Source organism: Lolium rigidum, chromosome 6 (genome assembly GCF_022539505.1).
Source record: "Lolium rigidum isolate FL_2022 chromosome 6, APGP_CSIRO_Lrig_0.1, whole genome shotgun sequence".
Taxonomy (NCBI): Eukaryota; Viridiplantae; Streptophyta; class Magnoliopsida; order Poales; family Poaceae; genus Lolium; species Lolium rigidum.
Genome location: NC_061513.1, coordinates 194,850,095 through 194,868,741, shown reverse-complemented (window position 1 = coordinate 194,868,741; position 18,647 = coordinate 194,850,095). Strand labels below are relative to the sequence as shown.

General features: G+C 43.5%; 1 protein-coding gene across 2 annotated transcripts; it reads right to left on the bottom strand.

Annotated features, from left to right (window-relative positions):
• Positions 1–2,687: 2,687 nt before the first annotated feature.
• Positions 2,688–14,330, bottom strand: LOC124662604 (probable phosphoinositide phosphatase SAC9). 2 transcript variants are annotated; one of them, XM_047200421.1, is made up of 12 exons: positions 13,998–14,330; positions 11,858–13,858; positions 9,875–9,982; positions 9,433–9,603; positions 8,412–8,654; positions 7,855–8,295; positions 6,653–7,426; positions 6,190–6,387; positions 5,390–5,824; positions 5,076–5,309; positions 4,300–4,591; positions 2,688–3,101 (listed from the first exon to the last, which is right to left on the bottom strand). In XM_047200421.1, the coding sequence occupies exons 2-11, from the start codon at positions 13,826–13,828 to the stop codon at positions 4,310–4,312; spliced, it is 4,857 nt and encodes a 1,618-aa protein (XP_047056377.1). In that variant the 5' UTR covers positions 13,829–13,858; positions 13,998–14,330; the 3' UTR covers positions 2,688–3,101; positions 4,300–4,309. The 2 variants fall into 2 exon arrangements, with proteins under 2 accessions (XP_047056377.1, XP_047056378.1); XM_047200422.1 differs by having other exon boundaries at positions 11,858–13,854.
• Between the last annotated feature and the right edge of the window lie 4,317 nt (positions 14,331–18,647).

The following is an 18,647-nucleotide window of genomic DNA, read 5'->3' as shown; positions in this document are numbered from 1 at the left end:
TAGGAACTAAACTATAAATTATCTCTTCTCTTCTATCTTCTACTACTATAATGCACCGGTTTTGAACAAGACATGTAGCAGCAATTCTAATTGTTGGGTCCAAAATCTAACGGTTGGGATTAGAGGTATTCGCGTGAAAAAAATACCACATCACCGTCCACATGTTTCTAGAACCGTCATGTATCCGTTATGTAGAAAGGTTCACACCGATATCACATGTCTCACTTGATAGTGATTAAGAAAGGTTCTAAGTTTTTGTTCCTATTTCTCAATTGCATGCTCACACCTATTTTGATGGTATAACCAAATTATTAGTTGTACTGAAAGTTTGAACAACATTTAGAACACAAGTTTTGTACATCAATATTGGAAATCGTAATTGGTCCAACATGTGATGCATATGCCATTTACTAGTTAAGACATAAAACAAGACTCACCCTAGGTATATGGTTCTCAAACCAAAACATCTCCTTCCGGATATATAACCGCGTATACATGATGCATGTGTGAACTTGTACCATATCCACGAGTGCCGATGGCATCGACATAGTGTCTTCTTTCAAAGTCGGGGTTTGATAGGATATTCTACTCCTTGTCTAGGGCGCTTGTACGATAGCGATCAAGTTGGCAAATACAACGATTATCTCGTAACGCCATGGCCCTGCTACTTCATCTTGGTACGACCTCTTGATGATCCGTATTTTGAACAGTTCTATTTTTTCAAATTTGTATCTAGAGAGAAATGGTGGGCTGCTCAGCCAGCATGCACCAGGAGAGCACAAAGAAATTCCTACAGCTTCCAGAGATGGAAGAGATATATTTAGTATCTGGTCTGTATATGTTGCGGATCGTCAAGTGCCCGTCCCGCTGGACAAATGCCACCCAGTCGCCATTACAGCCCAGTGCATGGGTCCATGTCCATCCAGTTCCTTCTTGGTATGGATAAATGTTGAAACCGACGGCTTGTCTAATGGCATCAGCAACGCCTTAATACTCTGCAAATAGGATTTGTTTCAAAATTGTATATGCATGCAAGGTATTCGACAGAATGAAGAGCGGATTGCACAGAACTGAAGCACACATGTAATGGACAAATAAAGCAATTCTGAAGAGTCCATGTGCATAGTGAAGGCAGCAAACCCTACAATACTCCCAAATTAGGTGATGTTGAGCCTAAATACATGCATGTTGTTCGGAAGTAAGAAAAGTTGATTGACACAAGCTAAAACAAGATGACTAAATAAATAAATACTCTTACAGTATTGTCGCGTCGTCTTGCCATGTCTCGGGGTCGTAGTGGAGCAGGCTCGGTACACCGAACGTAAGCTTATGCGCTCCGCGCATCGCATGCCGCATGTCGATCATGCCTCGAGCGAGGCGACCAGTGTTGAGGATGTCTGCTCGCTCGGCTATGTTCTCCACCACTGGGTAGTGGAGGTTGACCCACCCCATGGACTGGTGGTAGCAATCAGGAATCTCCTCAATATTACGCTTCTGCTCCATTTGAATCATTAATCTGATGCAAGGGAGAAAGGCCGGCCCGACAAAGCTTAAAAGACTTTGCATGGGCTGGTCTTTTAATAGTAGAAAACCCCAAGTGGGCTAGCACATCAATGCAAAGAAGGCTGGCATGGCAAGGCTTAAAGGGCCTTAGGTGGATCGGCATGCTATTCTTAGCACGTTGACCAGCCCAGTTACGCTAGCAGCTTTTGATGGGCTATCTATTTAAACTCAGTAGGTTGTAGATGGGCCTGTAGCTGGGCTTAGATGGATTGGTTCGACTAAGCTCATAGGTGGTCTTTGATGGACCAACCCGATTAAGCTCGTATGCCCTTGATGGCCCGGTCTTTTAAACTTGGTTGAAATTAGGCATGATGACATGCTTAAGCTAGGAGACCTTAAGTGGGCCGGCCTGTTAAAGCCTAGTGTGTCTAAAATGTTCTGTCATGTTTAATTGTTACCAGGCCTTGTGGGTCTCTATCAACTATGGATTTTCACCTAGTTAACGGAGTTACCATCCAGCTAATAGTGGTTGACATGTGTCAACTGGTCAACAGTGAACGATCTCCCGAAAACTCTTCCGCTAAGGTCTGATTTTTCGTGGCTAAAGGCCCCTCACCCGCCACGGACAGGAAAACCATGGTAGATCTTTTACTGGCGTCCCCTATGACTCATTAACTAGGAAAACACGCGATAAGTTTTAACCATGGTAAGTAACGATTATTTTTGTAGTGAGCCTTTCAATTCCTAGTTGTGCAAAGTTTGTCTGGTGGGTAGCATGGTTTAAAACGTTCCTAATTCTGCCAGTGGGACATGTTCCTACCACAATACGAGTGAAATTGTGCGATGGGATGCCGATGTTGTGCTGGACCTTTTTGGCTGAGGACATGGCAACACGCACACGCATTCAGCTAGTTTAATTACAGCAAACAAATGTGCTTATTAAAATTTAATATTTGTGGTTTTTATTACAGCAAACAAATCTATTAAACTGTTTGGATGTTCACATTTAAATGAAATTCGAGATCATTTATTTCCTCCAACTTTCAAAGATTTCAACGATGCAAAATACTCCTGCTACAGCGTGACCTCTGAGCCTCGCATGAGATGGCACACAAAATCTTTTGTTCAAATTATAGACATTGGCACAACCGCAGCAAAGTGCAACATAAAAGTGAACTTGTAGCTGGAAAAATTCAGTGCTCAAAATAGTTGTTTAAACCTCTTACAAAATTTAGCACCTGATCCTATACAGGTTTCATATATGCATTGACGAATTGTATCTGGCACCTTCAAAAGGTGCAATCACGTTGATTTCTCAAACATTCTACAAAAAGAACTGGATCTTCAATTTACAGACATTCTACTGCCAATAAAGAATTTCTATATATTCTACAGTTAATATCCCAAGGGTCATCAGCATGTATCACTGCATGATCAAGCAGGAATTACAGAACGTTATGAAGTTATTGTGGGATCAATTGCAGTATCGTGAACAATTCCAGTGTACCAACCGTGAACAATTCCATGATCGAACCACAAGTAATAGTTTACAACACCAGTGTACCAACCGTGAACAATTCCATGATGGCGTGTACAGCCTAAATAACGCAAAACAAAGTAAGAAAGCAGTATTAGTGTCGTGTAATGGTCCATTCTACAAACAAAAATGATACGACAGTTTAATAAGTGGGGGCAATGCTACTTGAGAGATGTACTTCTCAAAACACCTATCTTGTCTGAAACACCCATGAACTGCAATTTCCAATACTATATTATTCATGCGAACAAAAGAGGAATATTGAGATTTGCAGGGGTAGTTTCAGCCATATAGAGAATAATAAAGGAATAACGAGGTGGGTGAACTAAAATGGTCATATACGTTTGATGTGTACTTGCCGAGTTAACAAGACTTCAGTGACAAGTTTAACTAAATAAAAAGCTAATAGGAGCTACTTATGCAAATTGTAAGCTACCAAGCACATTCCTGATCAGAATTCGGCTGTGCGCTATATACAGCCCAATTCATACTTTAGCTTCTCATTCGGTGAAGCTTCATTAGGGGCAAAACAAAAATACTACCGTTGTGGAAAAATTGAGAAGCCCCAAATGTTTCTCCTTTGCGAATGCCCTCACGAGTGGTTTTCGTGTCATAGGATGTGTAAGTGCCCTACTGCTAAAACCGCTGACACCTTCCCCAGCTCCACCCATGCTCAGTTGCCCCTTCTCTTTGTGTAACGTAAGCCATCACCCCCCTCACTCCTTCCCTCATTGTCCTGGTGTGATCGATTCTGTGGTTGCATGACTGTAGCGTCATGCTCTCGGGAAACCAATGCCACCATTGCGTGTCCTCGCAGCAGCTGCGACTGGTGCAACACCAGATCCTCGCATCCCCTTGATGTGCAAGTAATCCAAGATCAAGACTTGCTATGCTCCTCAGTTATCGTGCTCAGTTTCTTGGAAATGGCTACCCACCTGACAAACTTTGCTGTGCTGCCAGGTTATTTCCTAATTATGAAACAGAACAGAGGGAGATGGGGTGTAGGAAGAGAAAGAAAGAGGGACAATACTTTTACCTATTTTCAGTTTGATGCAGCTAAAATACTCTAAATGCTCACGTCAGCTAAACAGGGTAGTTAAACAAGGATAAGGGGATAAGGAAGCCGTATTGAAACTTGGTACAGTAAAGAAAAAATAGACCAGAGGGTTCTCGGAACAGCTGCGGTACTTGGTGGGGGGTATAGATGACTTCTTAGTAAATAACAGCAATTAAAATGTCAGGTCGGTGTATACTCACACCTCTTATATATCATACTGCTGAGAGACTGCCGATCTTTCCCATCTCATAGGTATCAGCATAGTAATACAGCTTGACCTTATTTGACAAAGATAATCCAGAAGCTAAAGGAAGATTTCGCAAATTTAAGCCATCAATGTCAGCAATATCATCAACAAAGGCGGTGACATCCCCAAGTAATCTAAAGATAACACAACGGCAATCCTGCTGTAAATCCAGAAAATCAAAATATAGTGGTGTGTTTGCTTTAACTTCTGGTAGACGGTATTCCTCTACAACCAGCTTGCCAGACTCCTGTAGAAAAAACATAAGCACATGAAATCGGTTAATGGCACACAAAATACAAAATAGGCAAGCAAAAAACTATATATATCCATGGCAAGTGTGGAAAAGAGGTTGGAGTGGACATTGAAGCGACTATGGAACTAAGGCATAGGAAACAAATTCATAGGAAATCTGGTAGCACCATTACATTGATCCAAAGGACATTTGAAGGGCAAAAATCCTAAGGATTGGGAACCTATGAAGATCCTACAATCCAAAGTGGTCATAATTACTTCTCAAACTCAACTCCTAAAACTTTAAATCAACTTCCTTAACCTTTTTCACTCCCAAAAGGGCTCCAAAGAACAAGTGTTAGAAAGACAGAATACAAGTGATGAATTACATAAGCATGTGTTAAAAACAAACATCTAACTAGATCAAAATAACTGTAAAACTATCAATTTTAGTCACCAAATCAGGAAAACTGGGCCACATAGGCAGTGCCTTATTTTACCTGGACAACTGTGACTTGTATATGAAGAATTGCAAGATTTACATGTCTATCTTCCATACGTGTCAATGAAAACTCTCTCATATCCGACTCTGATGGCAAAGGTGAATGGGTTACTCGAGGCCTTATAACACTGAAGGAATCAAGGCGGAATCCAGCTATTCCAGGAGAATTGGGTAAGAGATATTGCTCAAGAACAAGATCATTGTCTGTCAACCTCTCCGCCTCAACTGGAATCTGAAAAACAGGAGGGGAAAGTTTTAGCAAACAACTTGAAATAGAGCTCAGAAGTGCTCAGTAAAAAAAGCAGGATTTACCCTAAATCTGCCCAATGATGGTGATCCATCTAAACAACTTCTCATCCTCATTAATCCCGCAGATGTGTCAGGACCCATCTCCTTTGGCAAAGAGCTACCAAAAACAACAATCCTTTTTGCATGGATGAATGAATTCTGTGCACTTCTTGGCTTAGATTCAATAAACGAGCTTTCATCCAAAGAAAGAAGATCAAATTCTTCATTAAACATGGTTGAGCGAGAACCATTCGGGGGAAGTGTCATTTTTATTGTAATTATGCGACAGCGGATAGGATTTGGGAAGTGTAGTTTAATGTGTCTTGGTGCCTCATCCAAGCTACTTGAATTTTCAGGTCCACAAAGCTGTGGAGATGACACAATCATGTCTTGTACATCCCACTTTCCTATGCATGTAAGATCGTCTCGTTGTATTTTATCACTAGCCCATATCTCCACCTGCACAAGCAGCACGATTATCAGCATATGAGGTAAATAATTGCACTAAAAGAAACAACCAACTAGTGGAAGTGAATATAGCTCAATAGGCTAGTTCAAATAATATTCTTGTTTCGTACAGGTAGCTAACACCGTCACTATAGAAAATGATCTCTAAAGCACATGAACATTTGTGTTACGTCCATACCAGAATATGGTGAATAAACTAGATGAATTTGCATCAGTGCTAACTGATACAATATGGAATACAGACAGAAAGGCATAGCAAGTGAAGAAATTTCTCGCTGACTTAGTTGGTACCACTTATGTAGATAAATGAAGCATCCCATGAAAAAGAAAGAAGACTGCAAATTAGGACATCTTACAATTGGGCAGTCAGATGATGAGTAACCACAGGAACTGACAATTATTGCAACTCCAGAAACATCTGATAAACCGCTAAGAACAACCGGGAACTCCACAGTTGTGTTGCCCTGTGGAGCTTTCCAGTAGGACCTGTACGCTCCACTGCCAAGTGGTGCCAATAATGAAAACAGTGGTGCAGAGTCACCAGCAGTTTCTACCTGGAAAAATAAAACAGGGCAGGATCAGAGCAATACTCTGCGGCAAAAAAATACAGAGCAAGGACAATAAGACACAGCTTCACACAAAAAGAGAAGACTTATTTTGAAATGATTATGTTAGACTCAAGTGTAGTGTATTTGAGTGTCTTTCCATGGTCCATGTGCAACAGTGTCGTCGCCGCAGCAGTGTTAATATAGATACAAAGTGGCAGCAGATCATAAAGGGTATAAGCTAACCATAAATTAGTACAATGTCGAGGAATACCATATGTAAAAAGCTTGCATGTGGAAATTCTGCAAGAGATTCTTCATCATCGAGGAGCTGCTTCAATTGTTCCTGACCAGATTGAGCACTATGTGATGAATCAGCTACTCTACTGGGCTCAAGTTGGCAGACCTGATTCACCGCTCTCAGAGCTGCTTTCTCTGCACGACCTTTTCTTCGCAAACTATGAAGAACTCTGATATAATCCACATACAGTGCATGTTTGATCACCTCACTGCAGCATGATTTGCACACAGAACTATCTGCGAGGGCTGAATAGCCACCACCTTGACTCCCACCATACATCTTCAGATCTCTGTAAGTATTGCTAAGCAAAAGAAAAGCCCCTTTCCCAGCACAGCAAGCCTTGCAAGCTGTTCTTTCACACTGGGAGCACTCCACAAATAGAGATGCATTTCCACTAGTAGCTGAAGCTTTTAACGAAGATACAGTACAGACTTCGCATGCCCCACCAGAACATGATTCACCATTTTCACTGATATTCCAGAAGTCTATAGCATGGCCACTGACTTTTTCGAGCCCTATAGAAGCATTAGCACGATCCTCGAAGACAGCATGCCCCAGCAATGCTAGCCTATCAGCAAAGGTGGACAACTTCAACAGGTAGGAGTAATCAACTGAACGATTTGGATCTACTGTGGCAGGAATTACGCCAATCGATAACAATGCACGGTCCCTTTCAGCAGCAGAAAGATCAAGATAAAGACGTTTTATTTCAAGCTTCATCATCTGCTCAAAATTAAGGCTCTTCCCCTGAAAAGATGAATGCAATTTACATCCCTAAGATCATGATTTATAAACACATTTACAACAACAGCAACAACATCAAAGCCTACAACAGAAACATATGGAAACCAAACTGACACATTTTTCAAAAAATATCATTTTCACTTTCTTGTTTCGAAATAAGCAATTGTTATTGGGAACAGGATCATTGTATAAAGTATGGCAAGTAAGCACTAAGCAGTGTCAAGCACAATATATACTGTATCTTGTAATGAGCTATAATCATAAGTTGGTAGGGTCTTTTCTCGGTTTCAAACGTTCTAAAAAAATCAAAGCATGAGAATACCAATTTCAAATATCACTTGCAAACAAAATTAGCTCAACGATGATTTAAGGAAAATCAATCAATGAACTAGTTAGGAAGAGAATGAAAATGAATTTGTACCAAGAATTACCTTATTATTTCCAGAAAGTAATTCCAAATACTCGAGATAAAACTGTGTGCTGCCACGATCTTCAACCTGGCTATTCACTTCAGCAACAGGCTCTTCTGATGTACTGGCAAAAGGGTTAACATCAAATTCATCGTCAAAGAAGTTTGCCCCTTCCTCATAGCCAAATGATGTATTTGCAGTGACTTTTGATTGGTTTGATATGACAATATCACCAGTGAGAAAATCCACGAAGTTTCCAGAACCACCTGGTTGAACTGATAGCGAACTTCCAGTACAAGTTCTCTCACTACCACGAACATCACTCTTAGGAGAGGAAGAATTTGCAACATCCTTCAAACCTAGATCGTATGTTTTTTCATGAGTGAGCTCCAAAATTTGAGCAATACATTTACTGTTGGTCAACATATCCTCCCATGGAAGAGAAACACCAAGTACTTCAATCTGTTTCAAAAGATTACTCATCTAGTCAAATAAAATGTACACAGAAGAAATATTTCAAATTGTGAAAAGCTTCTTGATAAAACATCTGCAACCCAATGATTCCGTCGACCTTTTACCTCACCAAGCGTGATGGGTGTTCTCGACATGGCAGACGGATGAAAAGATAATGCGACAACCCGATTTAAAAAGTTGACTTCTCCTTCCAGCTCTTCAAAGTCGTATAACAAAGGAAGATAAGTGCTCTCTTGAACATCCGGTCGAGCACTTTTACCTGTTACAGCCAAGTCCTCTGGATCAATTCTTCCAGTGAGAGGGATCAACAAATTTGTTCCATTTGAGCACTGTGGAATGCAAGCGCCCTAAACAAGTAAAGTCACAGTTAGTTATACATAAGCTTGCCAAACAAGACTTCTACAAAATGAAAGGCAGCAAGGAACAATTGTAATTATTTGATTAAGAGAGGTAACTTGCAAAAAAAACTAGCATACAGCAAATAAGCCGCCAGTATAGTATCAGATTGACATGCCCAGATTCAGATAGCAAAGCACAAAACAGCCATAAAACAAAGAGTCCCTCTCAAACATTAAGAACAGTTCAATGCATACAGATGCTTTAACTGGAATTCATACAGAAATAAATATCAATTCAAAGCAGATGGGTACATACTGAAATTGTCACAGTAAACAAGTGAACTGATGAAAATACAAAATTGTAATGACGACCATTCAGCATGGGCTCATGTGTGCAGATAAAACCTGTACTCGAAAGAAATAAAACAGATATAAAACTATAGGATCAAAGCCGGGCTCAGCAGCTCAAATTAGCTGAGCTTGACTTAGCACCGCTCATTCAAAGGTAAGGAATACACTGTTTAGATTTGGCTTAAAACCAATCGTCCTGCCTCCATCAGATTGTCAGAATTGCAACATAGCATGTCGGTACTGGCAAATCTGATGCAGCTCAATATTAGCAAGGACTGCAGTTTTACTGTGTTTCAGTCTTGACCCATTAAGTACACATGTCAATCCATCAAGCCCAATCCTATAAATGAGCCAACTTGCTATTAAAAGTGAAACTGATGAACACACCTGGCATAAAACAAATATAAGAATATACCAGTAAGATATAAAGACAAACCTCGAGAACAAGCTTAAGGGCATCTATGCTGGAACCAACTCTAACATCTACAGTAGCTGGATACGAAGAATCCTCAACACCGTGGGAGACAGTAAGAAGAAGCTGAGAAACTTGACAAGGTTCTCCAAGGTATATAAAAAGCTCAACATAGTCTGCACCTTGCTGGCATACCTGCATGTAAAGTGTCTTAGAATGCTATATGGAAAGCATTGAGATGTTAAGAGTATGAACGTCACGTATATTTATATCACACAACTCAAAATTTTACACCATTTAGACTCTTCCAGCCATCAAGTCATCAACTAATTGTCTTCCAAGTGGGAGTGGTGGGGTATGTTAGGGAAAAATATTTAATGTACAATACCCCTAATTCAAATAAATCAGGTCACTATCAGGAATTAACTCGACATCAATCAACTATATAAATAAATAAGCAATATACCCAAGTAAGATTCTTCTTTTTGAAGCTGAGAAGACTGGAGCCACCATCAGCCATTGGAGTGATACTAGGGACTGGTTTCAGCATGCATCCAGATGGCCTTGACAGCACCTGAATAACACGAAGATGAAAATCTAAATTAGAAACAGAAACAGCACGTATTAAGCCTATGCATATAAATTGTTGCTTATATAGTCATCGGTACCAATAGATCCCGTAGACATATATAAAGAAAATAACGGCATGAAGCCATGAATATGAACTGCGGTCATAGCATCTGTGATGTCGCTTCGAAGGGGGTCCTAAGAAAATCTTTTGTATATGGTACTGGTCGCATATCAAGGCAAGTGCAAAGCTAGAAGGCCGCTCCTCAGATAATGACTGACTTCATGGGAGAAACTCTTATGTTCTTTCCTTGGGTTGCCCATGTTATGATGCCAGAGGTTGGAAAAAATCGGAGCACGTGTCAGATGGAACCAATACAAACTTTGTGGAGTTTTTACCAAGTATAAAGATGGGATGTGGGGCCCACCTTAGGTATGCCAGCCTAACCAAACTATACACTGCCCATGCTCTCAGATAGCAAATACTATCAAGTACATAATGTGGAGAAAAAGCAATAGGAACAAACTGTGGTCCAAACGTATAAAACTGTTTTTTCTTAAAATGCATAACTCAACCCAGATACATCATGATTTTTTTATAAATACAGATGTAGATAGCGTTATACTCTGAATAATAATACAAGTATTCATGGTCAATTTCAAAGAATTATGCTGTCTTCGGTTCTGAGTTATATATTTCTTACCAGTGAAAACTTAGCAATTAACACTTAAATTAACAAAATAGGGTTTACTAAATATAGTTTAAGATCAATGATTTGTTCTCTATAAATGAACTTCTTTTTTCTCTAACACTGGTGACCCTAGTATCTTAGTTGTTATGGTCAGAGGTAGATGATTGCAACTGGTATCCGCAAGAGGCAGCTGGACAGGGTTTGGCTGTTCTCCTCGTCGTACTTGGATGGTCATACACCAGAGACTATGGTAAATATGGGTACTTGGGTAGTTGGATGAGAAGAGAGAATGGAATGAGATAATGACTGATATCTTTCTTAACTTGGTCAAGAGATGTCGCAGTGCTTATATAATTTTATCCTGACTAATTGAAAGATAACAGATTGATATGAGAAGACAACTAGAGGATTTCCTCACTGAGTTGTAGCTGGTGCAGCTACGCCCGGATGGCCATGCTTAGCCATGCGGTAGCATCGGTAACCCTGGACCCACATGGCATAATTACCATGGTGGATATAATTGCATCAGTACCGAGGTATGTATCAGAAAATGCCACTAAAGGAAACGGCAAAAGTACCAATTGATTTTAATTTTCAGGTCAAAATAATGTTCAACAGCAACACGTACAACCTCATAAAATCCACAGATAATTTAAGAGGCTAGTGGTGGCATCTTTCTCCCTCTGCCCCAATATATAGTTAGTTTCTCCCGTTCGGAATACCTCTTTGTTTTTTCCCTCAGGTATGGAATGCATAGAAGGAACCAAGAGCGAGGAGCCAATGCGAGCTTTATCAAGTGTCTGGTATTCTATTCAAAGTAATGAATGTTGAACAATAAGAGTAAGGTGCATTGAAGGGAAATGCATTGCTGGTTAGTAGTGAAAATGAGATGTAGAAAAAAATTAACAACTAGCATGCCGCTAAATCTGATAATTACAGCGCACGGAAAATTTTCCCAAACAACGGTCCAGAGATATTAAAGTCAAACTAAACTGGGAAAGTATATATTATATATTTTAATTATATAAATTGGTTCCATTCTAATTGTGATAATGCATCTAGTTAAGTTAGAATAGATTGTTTGCATAGTTCATGCAGAGACTTGACTATTCAGCTACCCTATAGAACTGAAATAAATATTAATAAAATAAACTGTAAATATTATACTGATAATGAATAAATCCACCTACTTTGAGAGGAAAAATAGGGATGGATGGGAGATGCTTATATAGCCTCAATCCAAGAAACATCTCAAACTGTTTTTGACGAGAACTATCATTCATATAATTGTGGAACCTTCTTTGCAGTGTAATCTTGACATTCTGAGCAGCTGAGAATTTACCAAACTTTCCAGTCTCCTCCTTGAATATGTTCAGAATCTCGCTGTGCATAGCTTTTGAGCCAGTGTACAAGGTGGCATGGATATCACCAGCCAGAAGAAAAATCTCCGCAAGGTGGTTCACTGGGGTAAGCATTGTTGAGCTCTTGAACTGCTCGAATGTCATATCAAATCTCTTCCAGGGCTTTTGTGGAGCCTCCTGGCATGGATGCTCCCACGAGGTACTACGTGTATTATGATCAATGTAAAATGATTTACCTGTTACAGAATCAAAGCGTTCCTCCCATCCAGGGGGCAAAGACCGAGCACTCCGACCGTTATGTTCAGAATATCTGCTGGCGGACAATCCAAACATTGCATCTATATCAAGGGAGATACCAAGTCGACTACACTGTTCAACAAAAACTTGAAGTGCACCAAAATAGCTAGCAGCATTGGTGCGATCAAGCGAGTCTGCACAATTAAAGCGTACGACCCCATTTTGAATTGATTCCATGCAGAACCCACCATCATCATTGTAGATAATCGATCCTTTGCATTCCTTAAGCTGCTGCTTTACACTATAGTAATTCCCTTCACTGAAGCCAATGGCCATTGCTGGTGCTTTAAGATGTCTCCAAAGGCCCTCAACTGTCTGCTGTTGCCCTTTTGACTTCACAGTGGCATGCCAGTCATAATTTATCAACTGAATCCAGGTGTTTCCAAGCTTGCCAGTAGACTTGAGGTGCTTCAGAGATTCTTTGAAATGCTCAACTAGAATTGTCTCAGGTTTTCCTTCAGCATATCTTAGCAAGTTCACACACACAATGGGAACCATTCCAGGTTTCTTCTGCCTCGTCGCACTGGCTTCAGATGATTTATTACCGTATCTTCTACCCAAGCGCTGGTAGTACTGCAAAGTCCCATTATAAGGATCATCAGCAACATAAATTTCTGCTTCAACTGACACAGCATTTTTTATTTCTGCGCCCCACCATATGGGTATAGTTCCACGCCGCCAGATGTATGAGCTAAAAGGGATTATTTGTCCACCCTTCTGAGGGGCCCAAACAAGCTGCTCGCACTCTACTTCATTGCCGGTGCCAGAACATGCATTTAGGCCACGAGCCAAGTAGCGGGTTCCAGGGTGTAACCGACTACGGCGTGCAAGGAGAGCAACCAGCCCGCCTTGCTGGCCCGTGCCTCCAAAACTGCGGCACTCAGCGAAACCCTGCAACAGAATGACACAGTGTCCTGGCAAACCGATGTCCTTGAAAGGCCTCGATAACCAACCATTCCACACGAATTCCTCATCTGGTTCCTGAAGAGCCATCCGACTTGGAAACGGCCTCGTAACATCCCTTGTTTCACAAAAGTAGTACTTGCCATCAATGTCAAGATCAGCCAATTCCTTGACATTCTTGAGCTCTCCGCTCCCCTGGGCCTGAGGGTTCTGCAGCTGGATCTTTATCCACTGACTCTCCACCACGGTATATATGCAGCCACCTCCAGGTAGGCCTGGGACAGTCGCGCTGAGCTGCGTTGCGACGAGAAGCAGAGCATAGCTTCCTAACACAGCATACCCCAGCACAGCTTTAGCATACGTGGTGCTCTTGGATAGAAATCTCGATCCGTTGGTGATGTGGTTCAAAGCCGCTGCCTCGGAATCAAAGAGGTCCTCCCCCCGCTTCCCCTGGTAGCGCAGCGCGCCTGTGGTTGGGTCGACGCAGATCACCTGGGTGTCGCCTGCTGTGGACAAGCTAACCACAATGTACACCTCATTTGTGTCTAACACGACGACAACGGCCGACGTGTTCCCCCGGGCGGACTTGGTGCGCAGCATGGAGGTTTTCAGTTCAACCCCCAAATCTGAGTGTGGACATAATGAAGTGATGTTAGTTGAGATTAATGTGGAGCTTTAGAGCCGCATTAGGATAGGGCATAACACGAGAGAGGAACGTGGGTCAAACTCAGGTCGATCTTGAAGAAGAGAGATCTCGCTGTGATCTTACCAGCAAAATGGATCGCGCGTCGGTGGATCTCCACTCCACACAGATCCTAGGGGGGGAGAGAAGTTCCGCGTCGAGGTAGCAGGCGTGCTTTGGTGCGAGGACGGGATTGAGGCGGCTTTGGTCACGGCGGACGGCGGCGAGAGACGAAGACGCGGGGGCGGCAGCCACGCGTGAGGTGAGCTTTGCGTCTGTGTCCCCGTCGCCGGAGACCCGGAGGCGCGGCGTGTTCCAAGGAAGGAGAAGGATCAAATTAGGGTGCGAAGGCAAGAGATTGGGGATCGGAGAGGAAGAAGACACTGGGTAGTCGGTAGTCCTGTTTCTTCCTGAGTTGGGATCTCCCCCGTTTCTTCGCTTGGTTTGCAAAGACACGCGAGTCCTGTACTAGCATGGAATAGGCACTGGCAGGTGGGACCCACAGGTTGCTCCACGGCACCACACGTTGTTCTTTGCTTCCCAACGAACTGCTTCGAACATTGGTTAGTTTCTTTTTAACATGTAAAGGTGCCGGAGGACCTAGAGCTACATTATTATTCCAAAAGGTGGATTTGTATTTTATATCGAGGTTCTTAAAGCAAAGAAAATACTAATCAGGACCTGAAATTCTACATAAAGGACCTTTTAATATAAATGAAAAACCGATCTAGTCCTTGTGCATCTTGAAGACGAATTCCACACCACGCTCGAGACAGCACTCTGGTTACCAAAGACGAATCACTTGGAGCAACACCACTTGATAGGGCAAAGGTGTCCGATCTTTCGATGAGAGTATGATAACGTCGATTTGTTGATGGAGTTCGTGCTTGACGATTCGACTACACATGCAAAGCTCGTGTGCCAATGCAATCGCTAGGATAATCTTCGGGCGTTACTGATCTTGCGGATGCACGATCAGCCTGACCAGCGAGGATTTTAATTCCTACCTGAAATCGATAACAAGTAAGAACTAATATTGCAATCAGAATATTGTGGATGAAAGATGGAAGCTTTATTGAATAAAGGTGGGATTTCGAATAGTCGGTCTTGTTCTGGGCGTTGGCCTCAAAAAAGTACATGAGAGTTGCAGCAATAGCTAACTTTTAATCTAATCAAAATCCGAGTCTAAACGTGACGGCTATGGGAGTATCTAAAGGAGGAAAAGGTGGGGTTTCGGCCAACCATGCATATGGTGGTCGAACCAAACCCTAGAAGGCCTTTCCCCCTTCAATACGAACTCTAAACGGGGGCTGACTTAATTCCTGCAAAAATTACATGGGCGTGGTCCAAATTAAAAAGTGATGCAGCACCATATAAATATATGGATGAAATTATGAAGTGTAAAGCTCTATATTTCGTCCATGTCTTCATCTCTTATTATGGCGGCTTCAAAGTTCTGAAATCTCCACTTGCGGCGTCCTCTTCAATCGTCATATGTTTGCTGCCATCTCCATGCACGATCATGCTCCAATGCTTGTCCTTCTTGTCCATGCTAGGTCCATCATTCCTAAGAGTAACAAATATATCTGATTTAGGAAGCATCATATTCTCATGTATGTGAGGAATAGTTCCAAGAAATGAAACTACCTGATAGTTAAGTTGTTTGGGTCGAGCTCGAGTGATTGGTCCTTGTATTTGTGTGGTTGTAGGTACAGCGGTTGTATCAACAGATGGGATGTCCTCATCACCACTGCAACACGCTATGATGGAGTGGACAAAGATCCTCTGCATCGGTCTTACGCCTGGAGGAAGAAAACCACCATCGTGTGGCTAAGGAGGGTCATCTTTCAGCCCATGAGGAGGGGGTCCAAGATGGCAACGCCCGTCGCAGTGTCCGCTAAGCTTCTACTCGGAACAAGACCATGGCATCTTGCGCATCCGACACATTGAGTTGTTTTTCCTCCCACTCACCTCCACAACCGGCTGAGAGAAAGAGTCGGAGATGGTCAAACTTATTGAGAGAGCTCGCACGGATCTCCTCCTTCAACTTACCCCATGGAAACTGGATAGAGAGGACTGAGGACGACCGCCCGACGACATACGAAGCCATCGGAGCAACAGAGCTCCGAATCCCAGCTTTATTATCGTAGATCCCTAAGATATGCACTCCCTCCTGCTTCTGCTCTTGCCACCAGAGCACCACAACGAGTAGCACAAACCCTAGGCCGCACTGGAACCAGCTGACACTACTAGGGAAAAGCCTATAGGTGGAGGCAAGTGGTGCCGGCGCACCACCTTGGACGTGCGCCGGTGGAAACAGTTGCCGGCGCACCACTTTGCAGCCGCGCCGGCGATGCAGGACTACTGCCGGCGCACCTCCCGAAAAGACGCGCCGGGGAAAAATCCCGGCATGGCCGCGGCCGATTCGGGCCAGGCCCAAGAATCATTGCCAGCGCACCAGCCCGTGGGTGCGCCGGCGGAAAATGCGCTATTGCCGGCGCACCCCTGGGCCGGTGCGCCGGCAATGATTCTTGGGCCTCGGCCCGGGGGTGATATAGCCGAAAGGGCTATGTGCCGCCGGCGCACCCATGCCCCGGTGCGCCGGCAGTAACCTGGGTAGTTATTTCTCGCTCAACAACCACTCCCCCACTACTACCACTCCACTCCTCCACACAAACCCGAGCCTTCTCCCAACCCAGCTCATTTTTGCCCATTTCTTTCCCCAATTTCACCAATTTGACCAAACAAAATCATATTTTTTTAGCAAATCTTCTCTTCCTACATGCATCTCCCACATCTCCATATGTAGATCTAGATCTACTATCTCGCATTGACCGCTCAATCTAGATCTAGATCTAGAAAGTCGGCTTCCATACGCCGTGGTAGCGGCGCGACGTCTCGATCTCGTTGACGAATATATCAAACAAATAGGTGATTAATGAACAAATTGAGGAATGAAATCGACGTATGTTGGACATTTGAAGCAAAGCTCTCGTGTGTGGCATATATATATGTTGTGCTTGTGCTTGTGTGTGTTGGCGTTGAAAATGAGTTGCCAACGTTGCGCCGAAATGTTGATTCTTTAAGTTTCCGTTTCGGCACATTTCGGCGCTCCTATGTCCTACCGTGTAGGAAGGTCATGCCGAAATTTTCCGTGAAAACTACCGACGGATGCATGGTTCTAATCAATTATGTAATCTTACCATGCAGGCGATAATGGTTATCGAGATGAGTGAAAGCATCGTGATGAGATATCTGAAACACGCGATCATCGACATGTATGAAAATAACCGCACGGAGGTATTGTGTCCGTGCCGGAGATGCAAACGAGGGAAATGGTTTGACCCGTATTCGAGCAAATTGCAGGGGCACCTGCTCACTAATGGTTTCATGCATGGACACACTCAATGGATGAGTGATGATGGCGCGGAGGTCAATGGGGCGACGGCGGCAGGTGGTAAAAATGTCCGGCAAGAAGGAGGGCATCATGATATTGATGACGATGAAGAGTTTGTCGCACAGACGATAACCTTGACGACGACAATAACCTTGACGACGACAATAACCTTGACGACGACGAAGAGGTGCCGCTAGCTTCGCCGTGCGGGACCCTCATCTTCAAGATCCGCTTCTCGAAAAGACGAAAGGCGCCAAGCGGAAATCAAAGCTTGAGCAACTCGAGATAGACTCGAATACTCCGTTGTATGACTCGGGTCGCGGGTTGGGGGAGTCTCGCTTGAGAGTAGCTCTCGATGTGCCGCAGATGAAGGCGAAACACGGATGGACGGACACAAGCGTCGACGACATCCCGGAATACGTGAAAGATCTCCTTCCTCGCCGGAACACATGTCCCGGTAGTCTAGCCGAGGCCAAGAGAATCACGTGCCCTCTCGACTTACCCCACGAAAAGTATCACGCCCGCATCAACGACCGTATCATGTATCGCAAGGAGCACATGGACAAGACCAAATGTCCCGTGTGTGAAGCTGAACGGTACAAGAAAGGGAAGAAGAAAGCTCCTCGGAAAGTTGTGTGGTACTTCCCGCCGCCCCCGGCTTCAACGGTTCTACGCGGACCGCAAGGAAGCAAAGCTCATGCGCCGGCACGCGAAAGAAAGGAGGCAGTGTTGAATGATGAAGAGCGGATTGAGCACCCAAGGCCGACGCACCCTTCGGATGCAAGCCGATGGAAAGCATTAGACAATGAATTCGGAAGTTTTGGGGCAGATCCCGTAAACATCAAAGTTGGGTGCGAGCACGGACGGATTCAATCCGTTCGGAAACCGTGAGCAAGCACACATAGCACATGGCCCGTGTTTGTATGGATCTACAACCTCCCGCCCTGGCCGTGCATGAAGAGGAAGTACATACAGATGAGTATGCTAATTCAAGGGCCGACACAGCCAGGAAACGATATCAACATGTATCTCGAACTATTAAAGGAGGAGCTTGAAACGTTGTGGGCGGAGGAAGGGGTAGATACATGGGACGCCGTCGCGGAAGAATATTTCCCTTTGAGAGCCGCGTTGATCACGACGGTGCAGGACTACCTCGGATACGGCTACATTTCGTGCCGGTGTGCCATGGACACAAGGCATGTGTCGGGTGCATGGAAGAGACGATGTTTTTGCAGCTTGGTAAGGATCCCGGCTCTTCGAAAACAGTTTACATGGGGCATCGAAGGTGGCTACGTAAGACCGATGAAAGGACACGGATGTCGCCTAGAGGGGGTGAATAG

Coding starts and splice junctions, on each gene's coding strand:
- LOC124662604 (XM_047200421.1), bottom strand. CDS start 13,828: ATGCTGCGCACCAAGTCCGCCCGGGGGAACACGTCGGCCGTTGTCGTC. Junction 9,983..11,857: donor TCCCTATTTTTCCTCTCAAA/GTAGGTGGATTT, acceptor CGTGTTATTCAG/GTGCTGTCAAGGCCATCTGG. Junction 4,592..5,075: donor TACAAGTCACAGTTGTCCAG/GTAAAATAAGGC, acceptor TTTTTTCTACAG/GAGTCTGGCAAGCTGGTTGT.